The sequence below is a fragment of the Euprymna scolopes genome, chromosome 28, assembly GCF_053919585.1.
Source record: "Euprymna scolopes isolate OS-2025 chromosome 28, ASM5391958v1, whole genome shotgun sequence".
In the NCBI taxonomy this organism is placed as follows: domain Eukaryota; kingdom Metazoa; phylum Mollusca; class Cephalopoda; order Sepiida; family Sepiolidae; genus Euprymna; species Euprymna scolopes.
Genome location: NC_136509.1, coordinates 59,819,480 through 59,840,937, shown reverse-complemented (window position 1 = coordinate 59,840,937; position 21,458 = coordinate 59,819,480). Strand labels below are relative to the sequence as shown.

General features: G+C 36.3%; 1 protein-coding gene across 5 annotated transcripts in view; it reads left to right on the top strand.

The window, feature by feature from the left end:
* LOC145249669 (coatomer subunit gamma-2-like) overlaps positions 1 to 21,458 on the top strand; it is a 344,043-nt gene that overhangs the window by 230,484 nt on the left and 92,101 nt on the right. For all 5 annotated transcript variants that reach the window (XM_080111454.1, XM_080111455.1, XM_080111456.1 and 2 more), the window contains one exon: positions 8,988 to 9,156. In XM_080111454.1, coding sequence (XP_079967580.1) covers positions 8,988 to 9,156 — 169 coding nt within the window. The remainder of the gene's footprint in view (positions 1 to 8,987; positions 9,157 to 21,458) is intronic.

The window sequence follows — 21,458 nt, the reverse complement described above, 5'->3', positions numbered from 1 at the left end:
TTATTTACATAAGTTTACATATTTAATAGTAATGTGATATTCCAAATTTAATCCATAACATTTTCAAAAGCCAATAATTATGAACCGCTAACAGTAAATATGAGTGATGAACGCTCTCTTTGAAAAAAAGCTCTCTTAACTTCACCTCTAATCCAAATTATGTGTGGCAAGTCTCCTCCTAAAACACTCTTTAACCCTAACAATAACACTAAGTTCGAGTGGCAAGCCCCCCTCCCCCTCCAACAAAATACCTCTGTAAGCCACATACAAGCATCTAAAACAAACAAACAAAAAATAGATCCTTCCTTAAAGAAAAATACACATAAAAATAAATTGGTTAACTGTCCTAAAATGCTAGAATGGCCAGGAAATGATGAATTATTTTACATTAAATTTTTGTGAAACTAACCGCTCCCCCTCTAATATTGTTTTTGTTAGCTTTGTCAAGTTTTCAGTATGTTCACACATAATTTTCCTTAGCCCTACAATTAATTCAAAGTCCGAATGGCAACCCTCCCCATATTCTCATTGCATAGAAACCCTCTTAAAACTACACATGATCATCTTAAAAAAAGCATGCATATTTTCCCATAGAAAAAAAAAACAGATGAAAATTGTTCATGGAATCTACGTTTAGGTTTAGGTACAGATAAAGAGTGGGGGAAATTATTGATAGTGATTACAGCTAGACGAGTGTTTCTTGTGAAAGTTTGGCGAGGGGGGACCATAGATTGAAGCTCAGTTGAACACTTTCCATGAAAATAACGATACATCAGAGACAAACTCGCAACATCTCTTCTGTGAGATAGAGGTTGCAGGGAGGAGAAAAGGACATCTCCTACGAGGCTACGAAGTCTATTTTGAACTCTATCAAGGCAGGACAAGTCCTTTCTAGCAGCTCCTGCCCAGATGTGGCAACAGTATTCCATCCTTGGACGTACCTGGCTTTTATACATAATTTCCTAAAAAGGTAGAATCACATTTTGGAGGGGTGGTCAGAAGGAGTTGAGTGGGGTTAAACAGAAGGTGTTAATCTACAATAATACCAAAGAAATATTGCAATATATTCATTTTTAAATGGTCTTCTGTTTAGATTTAAGTTTTTTGTACATAAAGGACATTACAATTCAACTTTGAGTTCTCCAACTTCTTTTCTGTTTATGGATACATGGCATTTTTAAGGAATTGCTGCATATTTATGCACATTTACTGCAGATTATTTGGAAACCATAAACTTTGGGAGATTTTCAGTTGCATATTCTGATTCCTTGTACAAAAATACACTTATATGGTAAATTTCATTTCTTAGTCTTGTGTTTTAACAAAGATATGACATTTTTACTGAAAAAGTAGTGTAAAAAATGTGACGAAACGCATATGGTCTTAAAGAGGGAAAAATATCCAAACGTGTGAGGCACAAAAATAGCCATAACTTCCTTAATTTTAATCAGATTTTAAAAATTTAAAAAGATTCTTTCTTAGCTCATCAAGTTCTTTCTATGCATACCAATATTGAAATATTTCAAGCTATTTCAATTTTTTCATGTGTATTGCTACTGTAACTTTATTTCTTTTCTTTTTATTAGTCTGTGGTAATAAATACATAACGCGAGTTAAAATTTTAAAAAGTTAATTAAAGAAAATAAAATATCAAAATAAAAAAATTTCTTTTGATATTATTTTACTGTAGAGTAGTAAATATTTGATCTCGGTGTTCTGAATTGCAGAAAAAGTAAATGTGACCTAGAGGTAGCCCCCCCCCCCCCTCCAGACATAAACCTCTATTTATGACTAATAACTATCAATCAGGACTAAATACTAAAAACACAAATTAATTGAAAATAAAATTAGTGTTTACATTTTTATATTAAATTTTCTCTTCAATCTTTTCAAAGAATAAAAGAATGTTTGTTTCCTTTTTCAATCTACTCTGCCATTTTCATTCTCCTCATGGGAATCATGTGATACTAAGATGTTTTTCTTTTTGAAGGAAGAAACAACAAAATGGCTACCCTTCTTTATCTTTTGAAAACCTTGTACGCAATTTATCAATTATTGCAATAATTCTTTCTGTTAGATGCTTTTTTCCAAATAAAGAAAAACAGATTTTATAGATTTCTCATAGAATTTAAAATGGTTAAAAGCTAGTGCTTCATTTGAGTAACTTCAAAGATTTTTTTTTTTTCAACTGCGAAGTTATCTTGGAAAATTAATAAAAATGAAACCCTGGCTTTTATTAGCTAACTTAACCAACATTATTGGCATATGCTGAAAGGGTTTGTTTAAATTCATGCAATTTCCGTATTCATTATTATTATTTTGCAATAACTTCAAAATGTTCTACAATTTTGAGAAGTAAAAAAAAAAAAAAAAAATTAAATTATTGCCACTTTTATAGTTTTTTAAAATATATTAGTTTGAAAAGATTTTAACATTTCAATTATGCCAACCCAAAGATAGATTAATAATATTAGGTAACCATTAGTCATTTCAAAAGTTTAAAACTTGAAATACTTTGATGTATTTACTGCTATTAGTAAACTTGAGTGAGAATAAAATTGAAATTACTCCATGGTCCTGGATATGACCTTAAACTACATCCGATGGTGAGGTCCGGCTTACGGGCTTGGGGAGTGTGGAGCCACCTCTTAATTGCCATTGCTCCCAGGTCCACCCTGACCCGGAGTGGTAGTACCTGTTAGGGTCCCAACTATGGGTTAAATAGAAACAGATTTTAAAAAGGAAAAGAAACAACAAAAAAAGAAAGAAAAAGAAAACAAATATATTCTATTAAATTATCTATTTATTTATTTATTTTTTTGCCCTGTCGGTAGGGCATGAGAACAAACCGACTGCCCCCCTGCAGAGGGTAAAAATCCCTCAATGGGGCAACCAGTTAGCCGTGGGTTGCTACCCGTAAAGTCTTAGGACGTGATCCTGGTGATTGAGCGAACCTAAACCAGGATACATAGAAGTTTAGGCACCGCAACACATTACTTTGGCCCTTACTTCTATTAGACGGGCGGTCGGAGAGGCCCGATCCGACCAATCGGCCAGTCACGCCAAGCCCCACCATATATTGCCCATTCCAAAAACTCACTACTAATACAACACATCCCCCCCCTCTCCCACAAGTAACCCTACTCCCTAATATATGATGGAAAGCGGTGGCTGAGGGTCAATCGATTAGGTGTGAATATCGATGACGAGGCTGTAAACCCCTCAGGATTGCTACAGATCCCATAGCAATATCAAGAGAGAACAGATAATCATTATGATACCACCAAAGTCGGTTATATCATCATCACCTGTAGAGGCTGGGCGAATGGGTTTCCCCCCAGGCTCTTCCCAAAAAGGACTCCGAGGTGGGTGGGGAACAAAGATGACGAAAAAAGAAAACAAAATATATGGCTTATTCCTCCCAAAAACCACCCAACCACCCAAAGAGAACCCACTCTGATGTCTCTGACATCAGTAGCTATGACGAAGAGACGATCAAACCAAGGAACTCAACATTCGTAGTAATAGAATCAATGGAGGAAACTCCTTTGAGCAAACTATCACCTTTTAAAATTGAAAAAAATCTTAAAACTCTAAAACCAAAGTCTATTAAAAAACAATTTAACGGCAGCCTACTAATAGAAACCCATAACGAAGAACAAACTAAAGAAATATTGAAACTAAAATTATTTGAAAACATCAAAGTCAAATGCTACAGACATCCAACCCTAAATACCTGCAAAGGAGTAGTGAAAAGCCACGAACTTGCACTTTGTCCCTTGGAGGAAATCAGGACAAACTTACAGAAACAGAATGTGTTAGATGTTCGCAGAGTTCAAATAAAAAAAAAACAGTGAGAAAATCGATACCAATACATATATACTAACTTTTGATTCCCTCACCATACCCAAAGAAGTGAAAGTTGGATATATGAAAATAAATGTAGAAATTTATATTCCAAACCCCCTCCAATGCTTCAAGTGCCAGAAGTTTGGACACCATCAAGATCGGTGCACACGATTACCAGTGTGTGGAAGATGTGGAGAAAGCGGCCCACACATTGACTGCAGAAAAGATTTCAAGTGTGCCAACTGCCTGGGAAACCATGGCGCTGGCTCTAAATATTGTGAAATATGGAAAAGAGAAAAAGAAGTGACCAAACTAAAACATATAAAAAATATATCCTACCCAGAGGCCAGGAAAATCATCGAAACTAAAACATATGCAGATGCAACTAAAAAAAACTAATCCAATCAACAATCAAAATGGTCATATACATGTAACGGATACAACTGACAAGAAAATTGATGTCCTAAGCAAACTAATAAAGGAAATGAAAGAACTATTAGAAGAAATGAGGAAAATGAATAGTGCAATGTCTGCAACCAATCCAAGGATAATATTAAGTAAAGACACTACTGAACCACAAAAAGAAACAAAACCACAAACCATTTCTACAAAAACAACCGAACAACCATCAAACACATCACAAGCCAGAAAAGAATCAAAAATCTCCTCAGACAAAAAAAAAAACAAAAAAAAAAAACAGGAAAAGAAAGATCCCGATCTATATCTCAAACAGGGACTCCGACAGAAAATAGATTTGAGGGATTGGAGACGATGGAAGTTGAACACAATTCCAAATGATGAACAAAATATTACAATGGAATATCAGAGGGATAAAAGCAAACCAAAATGAACTCACATTATTAATAACAAATATGAGCCCAGCACTTGTCTGTCTACAGGAGACCTTTCTGAAAGAAAATAATACCATCAACATAAAACACTACACATCTTACAACTACATAAATAAAGATACGGACAGAGCTTCTGGAGGCACATCAATACTCGTGAAGAATGAAGTCCCTCAAAGACAAATAAATATAAACACAAACTTGCAAGCAATTGCAGTTCAGTGACTCTACATAGAACTATAACACTTTGCTCAATCTACATCCCTCCAAAAGATACAATCAACGAAACTGAGATAACTCAATTAATAAAACAACTCCCTAAACCCTTTTTTCTACTAGGAGATCTCAACAGTCACAATGTAATATGGGGAAGTAAAGAAACAAATAAAAAAGGAAAAGAAATGGAAAACATAATAAATAAAAATAATCTATGCCTCCTTAATAATCAAAACTACACCTATATGTACCCAGCAACAGGTACTTTTACCGCCATTGACCTTACCTTATGTGATCCTTCCATATGTATGGACTATGACTGGAAAGTACACAATGACACCTGTGGGAGTGATCATTTCCCAATCATCCTGGAAAGTCTAAGTACTAGCACTGAACAAAAAACACCCGAATGGAACCTACATAAAGCGGATTGGGAAGACTTCCAGGAACAGTGCAAAAACCAATTAATTATCGAAAAGAATGATGATGACCATTTGAACTACTTCATTAAAACACTCACAAACATAGCAAATAATACCATACCGAAAACAACCAAAACCAACAATCACAATAAACCTTGGTTCACAAAAGAATGCAAAAACGCCATCAGAGCTCGACGAGCTGCTTTGAGAAAATTCGAAAAGTATCCAACAAGCAAAAATCTGGATTTCTTTAAAAACAACAGAGCAAAAGCCAGACGAATCATAAAGGAATGCAAAAGAACAACTTGGAGAAATTATATATCCAAAATTAATGTGAATACCAAGGCGAAAACAGTTTGGAACATGATGAGGAAAATAGAAGGAAAGTGTAGTAGTACACCAATATCCCACATCTCTAAAGGCAACAAAATATACACCAATCAAAAAGACATTTCCAATAACCTGGCAGATAATTTATCAAAAATTTCATCATGTGACAGAGAAATTCAAAAAGGTTAGAGAAAAGGAAGAGAAAAAGAAAATTCTATTTAAATCACAAAATACTGAAAAATACAACCAACCTCTTACCTTGCCTGAATTAAAAGAATCGCTAACCAAATCCCATGACACAGCTACAGGGCCTGATGAAATTCCATATGAAATCCTCAAAAAACTTCCAGAAACCTCAATGAAATACCTACTTGAAATTTTTAATATTATATGGTCCAGTGGAAACGTACCCGAGACCTGGAAAGAGGCCACAATAATACCAATCCCCAAATCTGAAAACTCAAACATCCAATCCCAATCAAGTAACGTCTCAGATCCATTGAATTTCAGGCCAATAGCTCTAACAAGCTGCATTTGTAAGATCAGTGAAAGGATTATAAACAAAAGACTAATCTGGTTCCTGGAAACAGAGAATCTTATTACAGAATTTCAAACAGGATTCAGGAAAAACCGAAGTTCAATAGACCACATAGTCAGACTTGAAACCTTCATCAGAGAAGCTTTTGTAAGGAAGGAACATTTAACAGCAGTGTTTTTTGACATGGAAAAAGCCTACGATACTGTGTGGAAGTACGGTGTTACAAGGGATCTGAAGGCGCTTGGACTAAAAGGCAGAATGCCAATTTTTATTGAAAATTTTTTAAAAAATAGACGGTTCAGAATAAAGGTTGGCACAGCTCTCTCGGACTTGAAAGAACAAGAGAATGGAGTACCTCAAGGGAGTATACTGTCAGTGACCCTGTTCAGTATCCGAATTAACAACATTGTAAAAAAACCTTAACCCTGGGGTAGATTGCTCACTATATGTGGATGACTTCCTAATATGCTGTAGATCTAGATATATATCTATAATAGAAAGGAAGCTTCAATTGTGCTTAAACAAAGTAATGAGATGGACGGAAGAGAATGGATTTAGATTTTCCAAAAGAAAAACGAAATGCATGCATTTCTGCAAACTAAAGAACATGCATAATGATCCTGTCCTAACCATGGAAGGAATGCCCATACCCGTTACTGACCAGTACAAATTCTTAGGGATTTTATTTGACAAAAAGTTAACATTCATCCCACACATAAACTATCTGAAAAAAAAATGTAACAAAGCTGTAAATCTTTTGAGAGTGGTAGCACATACCGATTGGGGTGCAGACAGGGAAACACTCCTTAAACTTTACAGAGCACTAGTCCGCTCAAAGCTAGACTACGGTTGTTTCATATATGGATCAACCCGAACATCATATATAAAAAACCTAGACCCTATTCACCATACTGGCCTAAGATTGGCCCTAGGAGCATATAGAACTTCCCCCGTGAACAGTCTATACACGGAAGCACACGAACCCCCACTAGATCTAAGGCGAGAAAAGTTAGCCCTTCAATATTTACTGAAACTGAAGTCTTGCCCAAACAACCCTGCATACCAATGTACCTTCTATCCTAAATATGAAGAACTCTTTAACATGAGAAGAAAAACTATCAAAACTTTCGGGCTCCGAATGAAGGAAAGCATTGAAGAATCGAAAATTCCAATCTCCAGCATTCACAACTTCATACTGCCTAAAACACCCCCATGGACCATGAAACAAGTAGAAATAAAACTGAACCTAAACAAAAAGTCCAAATCTACCACAAACCCTATTGAATACCACGACAAACTTCAACATTTAAAATTACAATATTCAGACTACACCTTTATCTACACAGACGGGTCTAAAAGCAAGAATCACACTGGATGTGCAGCAACATACCATAAAACCACAATGAAGAGAAATCTTCAAAATGAAGCATCTATATTCACCGCAGAGACTATAGCTATCGATCTAGCACTCAACATAATTTCAGAGGAAACCACCAAAAACTTCATCATTCTCACAGATTCTCTATCAGTCCTATTATCTATACAAAATCAAAAACAAGAAAACCCACTAACAACAAAATTAATAGAAAAAATCAATATCCTTTCAACTACTAAAAACATTATTCTTGTCTGGATCCCCAGCCATGTGGGGATCAAAGGCAATGACAGGGCAGATACAGCTGCAAAAAGATCTTCTCACCTTCTAACTGACAATTTTAAGGTTCCACATACTGATCTTAGACCCCAGATAAAAGCATACATACAGGAAAAATGGCAACTGCGGTGGAGTCAGCAAGAGGGCAACAAATTATACTCAATCAAACCTGAACTTAAGGAATGATGTCCGGACATCAAGAGATCACGCCGAGAAGATATGATACTGACTCGGCTGCGCATAGGACACACCAACTTTACTCATTCTTATATACTAAATGGAGAATCGGCGCCAGAGTGCATCCCATGCCAGGAGACACTCACAGTAAAACATATCCTAGTTGGGTGTGATGACCTTGCTCCAACTAGAAAATTATATTATACAGAAAGCAATATGGAAGACCTTTTTGAAAAGGTCAACTCAGCAAATATTCTAGCATACCTAAGGAAAGTAAATTTATATCAGAAAATTTAAGGAAATTTAAAGTCACCCAAATATACACATCCATGTATAAATACAACATTTAATTTCTTAGTTCAATTTTATTAAAAAAAGGTAGGAAAGGCTGAAAAAGTCATCCCCCCCCCCCCAATAAAAAAAAGTTTAAAAAAAAAAAAAAAAGGACTCTGGCATTAAATGACCACATAGGTTGATATGCCGTAAAACCAATAAAAAAAAATAAAAAAAAAAGAAAGAAATTACTCCATTTGTGTGCTGAGAAAAATGCAGATTTAATTTTAAAATAAGACAAAGCTAAGCCAAATGGCTGACTATAGACAATTTAAGTAGTTATGTAAATCAAGTATTAGAAGAGCCATCTTTTAGATCTTTCCTATATGCAGTATTTTAAACTACTAAATTATAGACTTGAATAACAGTAACTAATTTGGATGGTTATATAGGAATAATAAATTTTAAAAAATTCTATATTTATTCATTTTGATTACTGTACAAAAGAAATATTTATATTCATGGTTCACTCAACTTGAAAATGCCTGAAAAGTATAGTTGAACAAACTATATTATGGTTTCAAAAGATACATTCACAATTGTGTTTTTAAAGCAGTTATTTGTAAATTAAAATGTACATAATTTATTCTGACATATTTTGATCTGCTTTGCTTTTTTAGTTTGATTGCATCAATACCCTAAATGACCAGATTTTAGAAAGTGTTACAGTCCACATGGAATCTGCTGACCCCTTTGAAATTCTGAAAACCATTCCATGTCTTAGTTTGCCTTACAACCAACCTGGTGCTACATATGCTCTTGTACGTTTACCAGAAGATCAGACTGTCGGTAAGTTAATTGAGTATTCATCTTTTTTTACATGGAGATCGCCACTTATCAAGAGCCAGAAGCCACTCGGGATAAGGGTTATTTTGTGTACAGTAATCAATGGGATAGTGGTGCAGTATTCATTAGTATTGGAGAGTTGATAAAGTGTCATTACTTAGGGGGCGGTTCATCAGGAATTTGTTTATGTTGGGCTTGAAGACATCCATGTTGAAGTCAGGAGGGAAACAGACAAGTGGTAAAGTTCCACAGGTGTGCAGTTCTAAGAAAGAAGCTTTGTTCATGGAATCTACGTTTTGATTTAGGCACAGATAAAGAGTTGGGTAAGTAATTTGTTTCTTAAATTAGGTATCCCAAACTGACCTAGTTTAGGTGAGAAAACTAGTAAATAAAGTAAAATTTCCCTTAACTTCAACTTGCGATATCTCGTTTGTTTTTTGTGTTATTTTGATATGGTTTTGATTTAAATAAAATGTAATCTTTTGTCTTTATAGATATATAATTCTTTTTCTTGTGTCTTTAATAGTTTTTTTTTCAGGATTTTTCAAGTTATGCCTCTAATTGTGGTAAATGTCGATTTATTTTTTACACAAAAAAAATGTTGATGTTTTTCAAATTTGTTGCGCTTCATATTGTGAGTCTCTAAGTATATAAAAATGGTATCATTTTAACGAAAAAAGGTCACTTAATAACATGGTGAGGTTATTAAAAGGTTATAAGTGGTTTTTCTAAAAAAAAATCCAACTTGAAAACTTCAATGAAAGAAACATGAAAGAAATTTTATAGTAAGAATTCCGAAAAAGGCATCGTTTTGTAGAGGAATATCTCCTCTTTAATAATCTGTTGGTGTCATGTTTATGGCCTCATAAATCAAGGAGCGCACACTAATAAAAGTTGGGGTACCTACAGAGATTTTCAACTTAATGCCAGAGAGACCAATTATCAACTGTCAGCTAGCCAGTAGTCACACAGCAGCACAACATACTGACTGAAAACATAAACAAACAACTCGTTTCACTATGGACTTACCAAAGTTCTTAGGTGAGATTGTTTTTTCTTTATTATTTAAAAGTTATAGAAAGATATTTTTTTAATTAATATTTTTAGAACGTCATTAAAAAAAAATGAAAATTTACAATTTTAAAAATAATGCCAGTTTATTTTCTATAGCTTTTTTTCAAACTTTCATATGTTCTTTCATCGCTTTCTCCTTTGGTTACGGTTAAATTATTTTAATTAAATTAATTAATAAAACCGTGTACAAAACATTTTTAGTTGTGTGGGACTGACGGAAACTTATTTTTTTCGGTTGGATAAACTTTAGCATTGTTAAATTATTTTAATTAAATTCCATAAACAAAACGTTCAGCTAGTGACTTATGACGATAAAGTATATGTTTTTGTTATTGTTCAGAAACATAAGTATTTTTAATTATGAAAAAAAAAAAAAGAGAATTAAAAAAAAATTATTTAAAATAAATTACTTAAAATAAGCATTATTTATTTACTAATTTTTTGTTTCTTTGTTTTGGATTCGTAAAACATGTCAACATTTACGCTTTGTAGAAAAAAACTGACTAAATATAAAAACTCAGTTCCAAGGCTATATATTAGCAAATATATTAAATTATTTTGTCCTAAAATTGGAAAATAATTAGATATAAACTTTTTATGTCAGCATTAACAGAAATTGTGACCGAACGCACATGTTTTTGTTTTTGATTTTCAATTCGCCAAACATGTCTAAATTTACGCTTTGTAGAAAAAAACTGACTAAATATAGAAACTCAGTTCCAAGGCTATAAGCAAATATATTAAATTATTTTTTCTAAAATTTTAAAATAATTACATAAAAACTTTTTATGTCAGCATTAACAGAAATTGTGACAGAACGCATATTAATTTTTTTTTTTGTCGTCACCCGTACATACACTCATAAACAAAATATTCAGTAACTGACTTATGGCGATAAAATATACATGGATTCTTCCATCCAATTTAAAAATTGGACTTCATCAGAATCAGCTACAGCAAGGCTGATTAGAACTACTGCGGATGTTCTTGGAGCCCGTGGAGACGATAAAAGTGGTTGCAGGACAGAATGGCTGGCATTCTGCAGCAAAGAAGGGTACCAATCTCAAATCACAAGTTATCGGGCAAATAGGTTTAATTCTCTATTTGAAAATGCCCTGGCAATATATCACCATAAAGAGCACATAAAATTATTTTTATCTGTGTTTGCAACATCTTGCAATATGAAATTACAGTGTTTTGGCTGACATTTCTGATGAGAGACTACGTTTCCTACTTGCTGCAGTTGGTTTGCTGAACATTAATTTGACCAAACCTTTCTGGAAACTTGTTAACAGCACTGTTCAGTATGTTGACTTCCGTCACTATATCAAGAAAATGGCTCTAAGTTTAGAATGCTGGATCAACAATCCCCAGTTGTTATTAAAATCTGACTGTAAAGGTGTATTTAATGGGGAATTCTTTGAGGAAGGCAATGTGTCTCTCTGTATTAGTCTCACAGCCCCTGAACTTGTTTTAGAATGTTTGCGCAAGATACTCAGTAAGTTCCTCATTGGCACTAAGCACCAGTTGCATGACTTTTTAGAAGGAGGTGCTTTTGGAAAAGATGTAGATCAGGAGATGAGAGATGCCTTGAAGAGCTGCCCTTTAACAAATCTGTCAGGTGAGCATGCCTTTGGAGATTTAGATTTTAGCATGCAAACAAAACGACATGCATCACTACATAATCGATCATCTTCAAATATGCTTAAGCGCAATCGGACAACAGCTTGGTTGGAAGTAATACCATCAACAAAGAGGCAATCCATTCTGAGCATCTCCAGAAAACATGCAAAACATTTGCGACAAAAACATGCACAACAAGAAGCCCTTGTGAAACTTCGTGTCCAAGAAAAAATTGCACAAAATGAAAGATTAAAGAAGGAAAAAGAATGTCAAGCTGCTGCTGAGAAAGAGAGAATTATTAACTCTGTTATTAAGCATGGTGGTCCAGTGAAGTCTGATAAACAGATTAATTTCAGATTAATAAACAAAAATTTCAGAAAGTGGTTTGGAAGCACTCAAAGACCAATTGAGATACCTCAAGGTTGTTTTAGGTGTCAAAATCAACACCAGTGGAAATAAAGTTCAACTGGAAGCTGCTCTCTCTGACTACTTGAAAAGAAATCCAATTGATTCATCTCCACCTCCACCAAAGCAACAAAAAATGTCTTCCCTAAGTGAATCTGCTGAACATTCAGATAACTCCTGCAGTTGTGATAAAGATCCATCTCAGGATATCTTCAGTTATGAACATCAAGGACAATGGGTAGCTGTCTACTATGACACCAACTTTTACATTGGCCAAGTCATTGATATTATATCTGCATCCAGCGCTGTAGTAAAATTTTTAATGCAAACAAAAAGTAGAAAAGATTATTTTCGATGGCCTTTATCAGATGACATTGCACAAGTAGAGTCAGCATTTGTCTACAGATGGGATTTTGAGGTAATGCCAGTTTCAAGTGATGGTAGGATTTGGAGGATTCCTGAGATATCTACCATAGCAGAAGCCTATGAAAGAATTCTGAGAGAAGATTGATAAGAAAGGAATTGTAGTAAGACCTAAAATATCTTTTTTACTTGTTTTTTAAGTTGAAAGTTTTTCAATGTTTAAAAAAAATGATTTGTGCCTTTTTTTTTGTATAAAAAATTTCTAAATATTATTGTCGTCGGTGCTTTTTTGGCGAGTTTAAATTTCCCAAAGTAAAAGTATTTCTGTGGCAAAAAGTTTTGTTATTAGAAACAAGGCAACCATTTTTTTGAATTCCTCACCTCAAAATTAGTAAAGTTGCAAAGTTTCAAGCTTCTACCACCAATGGTTACAGTTTTATAGCAATTTCAGTAAGGTATACTTTTGACTCATTTTTTTTACCTTTTTTGCCCTTTTTACAAAATTGCCTGTTTGACTGCTTTTACATGGTCCACAATTGAGTGATTTTATCAATTTATAATTAAAAGAAAGAATTATCTTGACCTCTAATGTGTTTTGAATCATACTAAGAAGATTCAATACATTAGCTATTAAAATGAAATTGATATGAACAGTTAAAGTTGCATTTCCGTGTCATATTTTCACTGTTGTCGCGTTGATAGAGGGATTTTGCCTAGTGTTTAAGTTGGTTTCATCTAATATTTATTGCCTAAATTTGTATTAATTTTCATCTACTACAAGATGACATTACATTTATAAGGATTTTTCACTTGTTAGTAGCTTACATTTTTAGTTATAGACTATGAAATTTGGCTTCTCGGCCACGATAGCAAATTTCAACTTTCCGACAAACTTTGAATGATCATAACTTGATGGCTAATTGACCTACCAAAATAAATTTGGTATTTTTGTAAATGGTTTACAAAAATCTACATGCCCACATTACTTTTTTTTAGATATGATAAAAAAATTTTGGTTTGGGATACCTACTTAAATGTAAAAATTTGTTCAATTTCACTCAAAGTCCAATACTTCTCTGAATATTACTTGAAACCTCTTATGTGGAGACAATTTACTCAAATTTGCTATCAAAATTTAGACAATTATTTGGGAATTTCCTCCCTTAGTTGCCATTATTCCTAAACTTAGAAGACTAAGATTCCATCTATAAATCAAAATAGAACTAAGCTAGTTAGAAATCTCTAAATGATTCTTTTACAAAATAGAACCTATTTAATACTTGAAACTATTGTATTAAAAACTTTTACTGTTAGGTTGATACAAAAATGATGTTTTTTGATGTTCAACTTCAAGTAAAACAAAGAAAACATTATTTTTGCACCAACCTAATAACAATGGATTTAACATCAAATTAGGGCTGGTATGTTGGGTTGTTCGGGCTGGATTGAAATTTTAATGTATACTCAAATTATTTCTCATCTTATACACGAAAGCTAATCACCATCTTTTGTTGTAAACTTTATATGATTGAAGAACAGAAAGCTCCTAAGTTTGATCCATTTGTATGTTTTCTAATTTATTTGGTGGAATTTGCATTTGGCATTGTCATAGTAAAGTTTTAATTTGATGTGCAACTTGTGCATATTTGAGGAGAAAGGAAAAACATGAACAAATGAAATTGGCTTCTGAATTTTCAAATTCCAACTAAAACAGGATTTTGATTAAGTCCTTTGAGTCAATATTCATTTAGAGTTAAGCGAGCTGTTGGAAATTATCTCCCTTTGACTGTTATTTTGATGAAGTGTTCTTCCTGTTTAATTTATATATAAACGAGTGAGTTGACAAGTGTTGAGTTTTCTTCCTCAACATATGAATAAAAGCTGATCACACATTTTTGTGTGTTATTGAAAAGGCCTTTTCCAATGTGTCTTTCGTTTTTTTCTTTCATTGGTTAACAACTTCCACAGCATTGCCCAGTCGTAAAATCCGCTTTTATATTTATAATAAATTGTGACAATGGGGAAGGGGGCATAAAAACCGCTGTAGTATATTTAAATGAATACAAAAAAAAAGCCAGAGTTGAAATGGAAAGCAAAATTTGTAAAATGAAATAAAAATAAACAGATAATTTGTTTGCATGGGAAAAACTTCTAAATATAACTAAATAAATAAAGGTTATAAAAAAAACTATTAAAAAATCTATATATATATATATATATATAAAAGCGAAAATGTATGTGTGTATGTATGTTCGCTTTTTCTCGATGTCCACGAAAGGCTTCTTTCAAAGAAGCGCTTGCTCGCTTCACAACTTCTTAAAATTTTTTATATCATCTATAAATTGTAATATCTAGGAATTATCCACGGAGCTCGCCTCTCTATTTAATTTTATTGACTTTCAAACGTTAATTATTCCACATTTCCCGCATCGGCACGCGTTACATTCGGTTTTCGGTATAAAAAAAGTGAACCTCAACTCTAATCACAGGCCCAGAGCCAGTTTGGTCAATGTCGACTTCGTCATATCAGACTGTAGCTTTCATTTCGCTCCTCCTAATAAACAGGGAGCGGATTTTTAAAAACAAACAAACCGATTTATCCCGCACAAAATCGTAACTGCTGAATACCTATCGCCGTCACGTCAATCAAAAACGCGCACCTGTTTGTTTTTTTTAACACTTTACTATTTTGCAACTGCGCGTCGTCAACGCTTCGGGTTTTTTTCACATACCCCGAAAAACACCCGGGCAACGCCGGGTACCCCTCGCTAGTGTAAAATAAAAGTTAAATGTAATATTCGTTCTAAACAGGCTCTAATACCTGAAAGGCAAGTATTTAGTTTGCTTGTAAGAGAACATTTTCATAATCTATCTATATATAAAAGCGAAGATGTTTTTTTTTTGTTTTTTTTTTTTTTTCTTCCTTTGAAGATTGTAATGCTGGGTATGGGGCAGCCAAACCAGCTGCCAACATTGCCCCACTTGTTTATTGAGACCAACTGAGAGCTCTTTTTAGTATCCTCGCTGTTCCCTTAAGTGCAATTGTCTGAATCTCTTTTGCACTTGGTTCACCAGGAATATTAGTTAGGTAGGACTTCAGGTTCTTCTTCATAAGTCCTGTGGCACCTATGATAACTGGTATGATCAATATCCCCTTTAGGTTCCAGTTTCTTTTCATATCATACATGAGACCTTGGTATTTGGTCTGTTTCTCTCTTTCAGCTCTGTTAAGACCGCCATCATTAGGAACACTCACTTCAATCAAGGTTGAACTCTCTCTGACTTATTCCATATAACTATGTCAGGTTTCACAGCAGCATTTTCAAGGTAGGTGGCTGTAGGGATTACATAGTAGTAATGTATGGTATATAAGTATTTTCCAACTGTTCTTTCAGGTTGATGTTCCCAGGACTTGCTGCTACACTGGATGTTTAATTTTTTACAGATGGTCCAGTGGAGGTACTTGCATACTCCATCATGTCTCGCTGTATAGTAGCCGTCCCCTAGAAGAACTTTGCAACTTGATATCAGATGACCAACACTTTCCAATTCTGCATTTATTGTCATTACTGATCCCTGCCATCTTCTTGAATGCATTGGTCATCAATCCCTGGTCTTGGGCAGCCATTATGACCCTTTCCTGATCGTGGTGGAGTGATCCTCTTTTGAGCCAGTCCAAAGAACCTTCTTTATCTATGTATTCCTGAGAGAGTTCCCCCAGAAAATACTTTGCACGCTGATGTTGTTCCCATTCTTTAAGGTTCATCTGTTGAAAGGTCTCGGTATATTTCTGCCGGCTCTTTCTTGCTATTTCTGTGGCACACTTGTTTGGTGTTTCGTCCTCATCTGAGAGACAACTCTGACCAAAATGCTTGGCCAGCTGGGTGACTGATGTTGTTCTGCTGGCTCTTGTCTCTTGATGTTCATATACTATTGAGAGGGTGTCATTCTGGGAGCTTCTCAGATACTGACCGGTGCTCACAATAGTTGCCCTATGTTGATGATTAATCTCTGAGAGTCCCAGACCTCCTTCTCCCCTGGGCAAATACAGCCTTGGTAGACACTGATTTCTGTATATTATTTTATGAAGCGTTAGTAGCTTCCGTGTCTTTACATCTAGCCGGTTGATGTATTTTTGTGGCCAGTCAATGATACCAAAGCTGTATGTTATTACTGGCATAGCAAGCTGGTTTATGGCAGTAATTTTATTTTTATTGGTGAGCTGGGTTTTGCATATTTTCCTCACCTGGTGTACATATTCTTTACTAATCTTCTCCCTCATCTTGGCATGCTGTATGTTCTCATTTTCCTCAATGCCAAGGTACTTGTAAGGCTCATGCTCTTCTAGATCCCTGATGTCGATGTTTTCATTAAGCTGCATATTTTCTGTGTGAGTCTTCTTCCCAGCTCTGAGTGTACATTTGGCACATTTATCCAGGCAAAACTTCATTCCGATGTCACTGGAGAATGTGTGTACTACCTGCAGAAGGTGGTGCAGATCGGTGTCAGAGCTAGCATACAGCTTAAGATCATCCATGAAGAGCAGATGGTTTATTCTCTTGCTTGGATCTTGATGGCGTCCCTGACTCAAATTGTAGGCGCTCGGATTTTTATTCAGGAGCTTGCTTAGTGGGTCTATTGCCATACAGAAGAGTAAGGGAGATAAGCTATCACCTTGGAATATTCCCCTTTTGATTTTTACTTCAGGGATGAGTTTTTCCTCCATTGTGATTTAATGATATTGTAGTTTTCCACATCTGAAGGTGAGCAGCCATTGTTTGTCTAATTACCGGGTGGACTTTGTATAACTCAAGGCACCGAAGTAGCCATGAGTGTGGCACACTGTCAAATGCCTTCTGGTAATCAATCCATGCCATGCTCAGGTTTTTGTGTCTCTTCCTACAGTCTTCTAGGACGGTCTTGTTGATTAATAGCTGGTCTTTGGTACCAAGGCATTTTCTTCTGCACCCTGTCTGCTCTTTTTCAAGGTAGGTCCCAGAAGATAGATGGTCATATATACCATCGGCTATCAGACCAGTGAAAAGCTTGTAGGTAGTTGTAAGGCAGCATATTGGCCTGTATTTATTTGGCCGTTATGTCTCCTTGGTCTTGGGTATGAGGCTGGTGTCCCCCTCTGTCAGCCAGGGTGGTTTTGCTTCTTGATCTCTTAGCATCCTGCTGAAGCAATCACTGTAGTGGGGGTGGAGTGTAGTCAATTGTTTCAGCCAAAAGTATGTATGTTTGTGTGTCTGCTAAAAACTTTTGACAGGCACAACAAAAATTAACAAACTTGGTATCATATTAAAGCTCCACCCTCCGTATGACAAATATCAAAAAATTAGCCCAAAAGGACCATCAGAAGTGGGTCAGCTGATAGATTTTCTGTAGGGAGAGGGGGGCAAAAAGTGACATTTTAATGATATTTATACGTAATTTAATAAACGCTGAGTCATGTCACGTGACCCTGACGTAAGCAAGCTGTAATGGCGATAGGTTTATGAAAACATTAAATAGAGACTTTTGTTATCGGTAAAAAAGACACATCATACACATCAAAATACAAAAATTTCACGTTAGGAGAACGTTACCAAAGTTTTAGTACGTTAAAAATAATTAGATACGATAGTTAAACGAAAAATAACAAGCAAAAAATGTGAAGTAAAAAAAAAAAAAAAAAATATGCTTACAAAAAATATTAACCATCGATGTTTTTACTAAAAAAAAAAAAAACAAAGCGAGGTGCCATTTTCCTTTTTAGTAACACTCTTTAGGATAAGGAAAATGAAGTGAGAGAGAGACAGACAGAGAGAGAGAGATGTCTAGACAGGAAACGAGATTCGTTTTACTGCGTTTTAAAATTTAAATAAACAAACATATAAGAGTGATTGTATTTGATCACATCCCAGGCCTATATCCTCCTTATTTTCGAGTAATGTTTGTTCCTACGAAAATGATGAGACCGCTTGAATTCTAAGAACAGATACTACACTTTGATCTTAGCCAAAAAGACCAAGTAACCGTCTTATACAGCTTAATTTTCTCCCGAGTATTATCTCCTATTAAAAAAGATGCATAATTTATATTTACTTAGTGGGGGGGGGGGACCGCTTTAATTCTGAGAACAGATACTACACTTTGATCTTATTTATCTATTTTATTGTTGTCAAAAATGAAATTATAATAAAAATTACAAAAGCAAAAATAACAAACAACAAAATTAGGCACAAGGCCCTATAAGAAATTGGGGAGGGGAGGGTTCAGGGTCTTTGTGACTATTTGACAATTAAATGAAAATGGACTTTGAAGTCTCACTCTTGACTGGCAACATTTACCACAATACCTCATTCACTCTGTGGATTCTAATCTAATATATCCCCAGCGTTAAGAATAAAAGAAAACATATATACAATTGGTAAAAACTTATCTGTATGTCTGTGTATGCATTTTCTTTTCTTTTTTTTTTTTTTTTTTTTTTTAATCAAACAAATATGGTGTGTATATGTGCATTTGTGTGATAGTAAAGGTTACATTTCATTATTAAAAATAAAAAGTTCTTGAATCAGTGTGTAAGATAGTTCGTGGAGTGGGAAAAAATCTAATGCAAAAAAGTTCTTTCAAAAATAAAATATAAAGCCTATTTGGTTGTGAGCATTGGCCCCCCTGTGCTACTCTGTTTGACTAGATCTCTCCACTGTTTTCCGAGGAGCCGAAAACAAGCAGGGAGATCCCTATTGGGAGTTGGGGAGAAGCCTTAATGGGAGTAAGGGAAAATTAAAGCAACGGGAGGAAGGGGTTGGGAGGTGATCTCTGAGTAAGTTAAAAAAACAAATGGTGTGGTAGGGGGGAGGGCAGACTCAGAGGTTCTCTAGCTCAAGGAGGGAACACGTATTCAAACTTGGCTCCTCGACGGATGCACAAACTAGTGTTGTGTACCCACCTCTTATTAAACTCCGCTCAAGGCAACCTCGTCCAATCGCATCTGATTTTTACTTTAAGCAAATGTTTAAAGTAAACAATCAGATCCCGATCTGAAACAGATGTCCCTTCGCGGACCAACTTGAGGCGCGTGATCTAAATCACCATGCGCGCTACTGCTAGGATCGCCAGGAAGACCATACTTTCCTCCCTGTGGAACGGCGGCTCCATGTTGTAAACAAAACAACCAATGTCGAGATCGAGATCAAACCAGACAACGAGAATACGGACCGGTCCATCGGTCCAGCTGAAGATACCTGGAAGCGAGTTTACCCTGGTCCAGGCCCCCAACCGCAGGCCGACAGACTTGCTGCGGTTGAAGATGGCCCCTGTGACTTTTTCGTACCGAGCGAGCGCCTCGATCACTGCTTGAACGTCCGTGGGGCAAGACACGAACACGGTGACGTCATCGGCGAACGCGGAAACCCTGGCTCGTGTGCCTCCAGGGAGAGCTATTCCGCGCAGGACTGGTGTAGCCGCCTCGTCCCTTAACTTGCGAAGGAGGGGTTCCAACGCCAGGACATACAAAAGAGGTGACAGCGGACAACCCTGACGCACCGACCGAGAAACAGCGAATGACTCCGACAGCTTACCGTTGATCTGCACCGCTACCGTCGGCCTGTCATACAGCACAAAGATCCACTTGCGGAAGTCCGGATTAAATCCGGCGGCCTCTAGCACAGATCCCAGGAACCGATGGTCGACCCTATCGAACGCCTTGGACTGGTCTAAACTGATCAGCGCGGCTTCGGTGTCATCTCAGCGCGGCTTCGGTGTCGTCTTCTATTCCATCTATGATCGAGCGAATCAAATGAAGATTGTCCTGAATTGATCTCCCCTTCACAGCATAGCTCTGGTTTGGTTCAATCAAGTCAGTGATGACAACCTGCAAGCGATTCGCTAGAATCTTTGCCAAAATCTTTAACTCTGTGTTTAGCAGAGTCAAGGGCCTAAAGTCGTCAAGTTTCCACCCCACCATGCCGTTGACCTTTCCTCAGCAATGTGATCACTCCCTTGGTCACCTGTCCAGGGATGGATCCCTGGGCAAACCAATGGTTGAACATATCCTTCAGAATAGGGACCAACATGGGCGACAGCCTCAAGTAGAACTCGTAGGGTAAACCATCAAGCCTCGGGGACTTGTTGTAGCCGACCTGCTTCAACGCAGTAATGACCTCATGTTCCGTAATAAGACCATCACAGCTAGCCGCCGTGAGGCGGGGCGAGTCAGCCAAATAGCTGCCAAATTCATTGACCCTGAGTCCGAGTAATTTGGTGAAGCGCTCCGATAGATGCTCCCGAAACCCCTCGCAAATCTCCCGAGTCGATACTAGGGTGTGTTCTTCCAGGTTATGTACTTTTCGAATGTACCCATCCGAACCGCGCCTTAGAGCAGCCTTACGCTCAACAGCGTCAACATTCACAGCCTCGTTAGAAACTTTCATTAACCTAGCCCTAACTACTTGACCTTCATACCGATCGCTAGCCAATCGGCTGAGGTCCTGTTTAGCTAGTGCTATCTCTAGGGAGCCCCCCCCCTCCACCGCCCGGGTCATCTTATCCTCTAAACGCTTCTTTGCCTTAGCCTTATCTAACGCGAGGCGTTGGCTGTACTTGACAGGGAAGCGCCTAATTTTGGCCTTAAGACCAACCCACCACTTACTCCCTGTAACCGCCCCAACTAAAGCCCGCTGAATTAGCTCGGTAATCTTCAACCGGTAGTCCTCCAGCTCCAACAAGGTGCTGTTGAATTTCCAGTATCCGGCTAGTTTAGGCCTAGCACTTAAGTTCAAACGGGCCATAACGAGTTTATGGTCCGAGTGTCCTAACAAGTGGAACGTGGGGCACGATAGAAAGTCTACGTT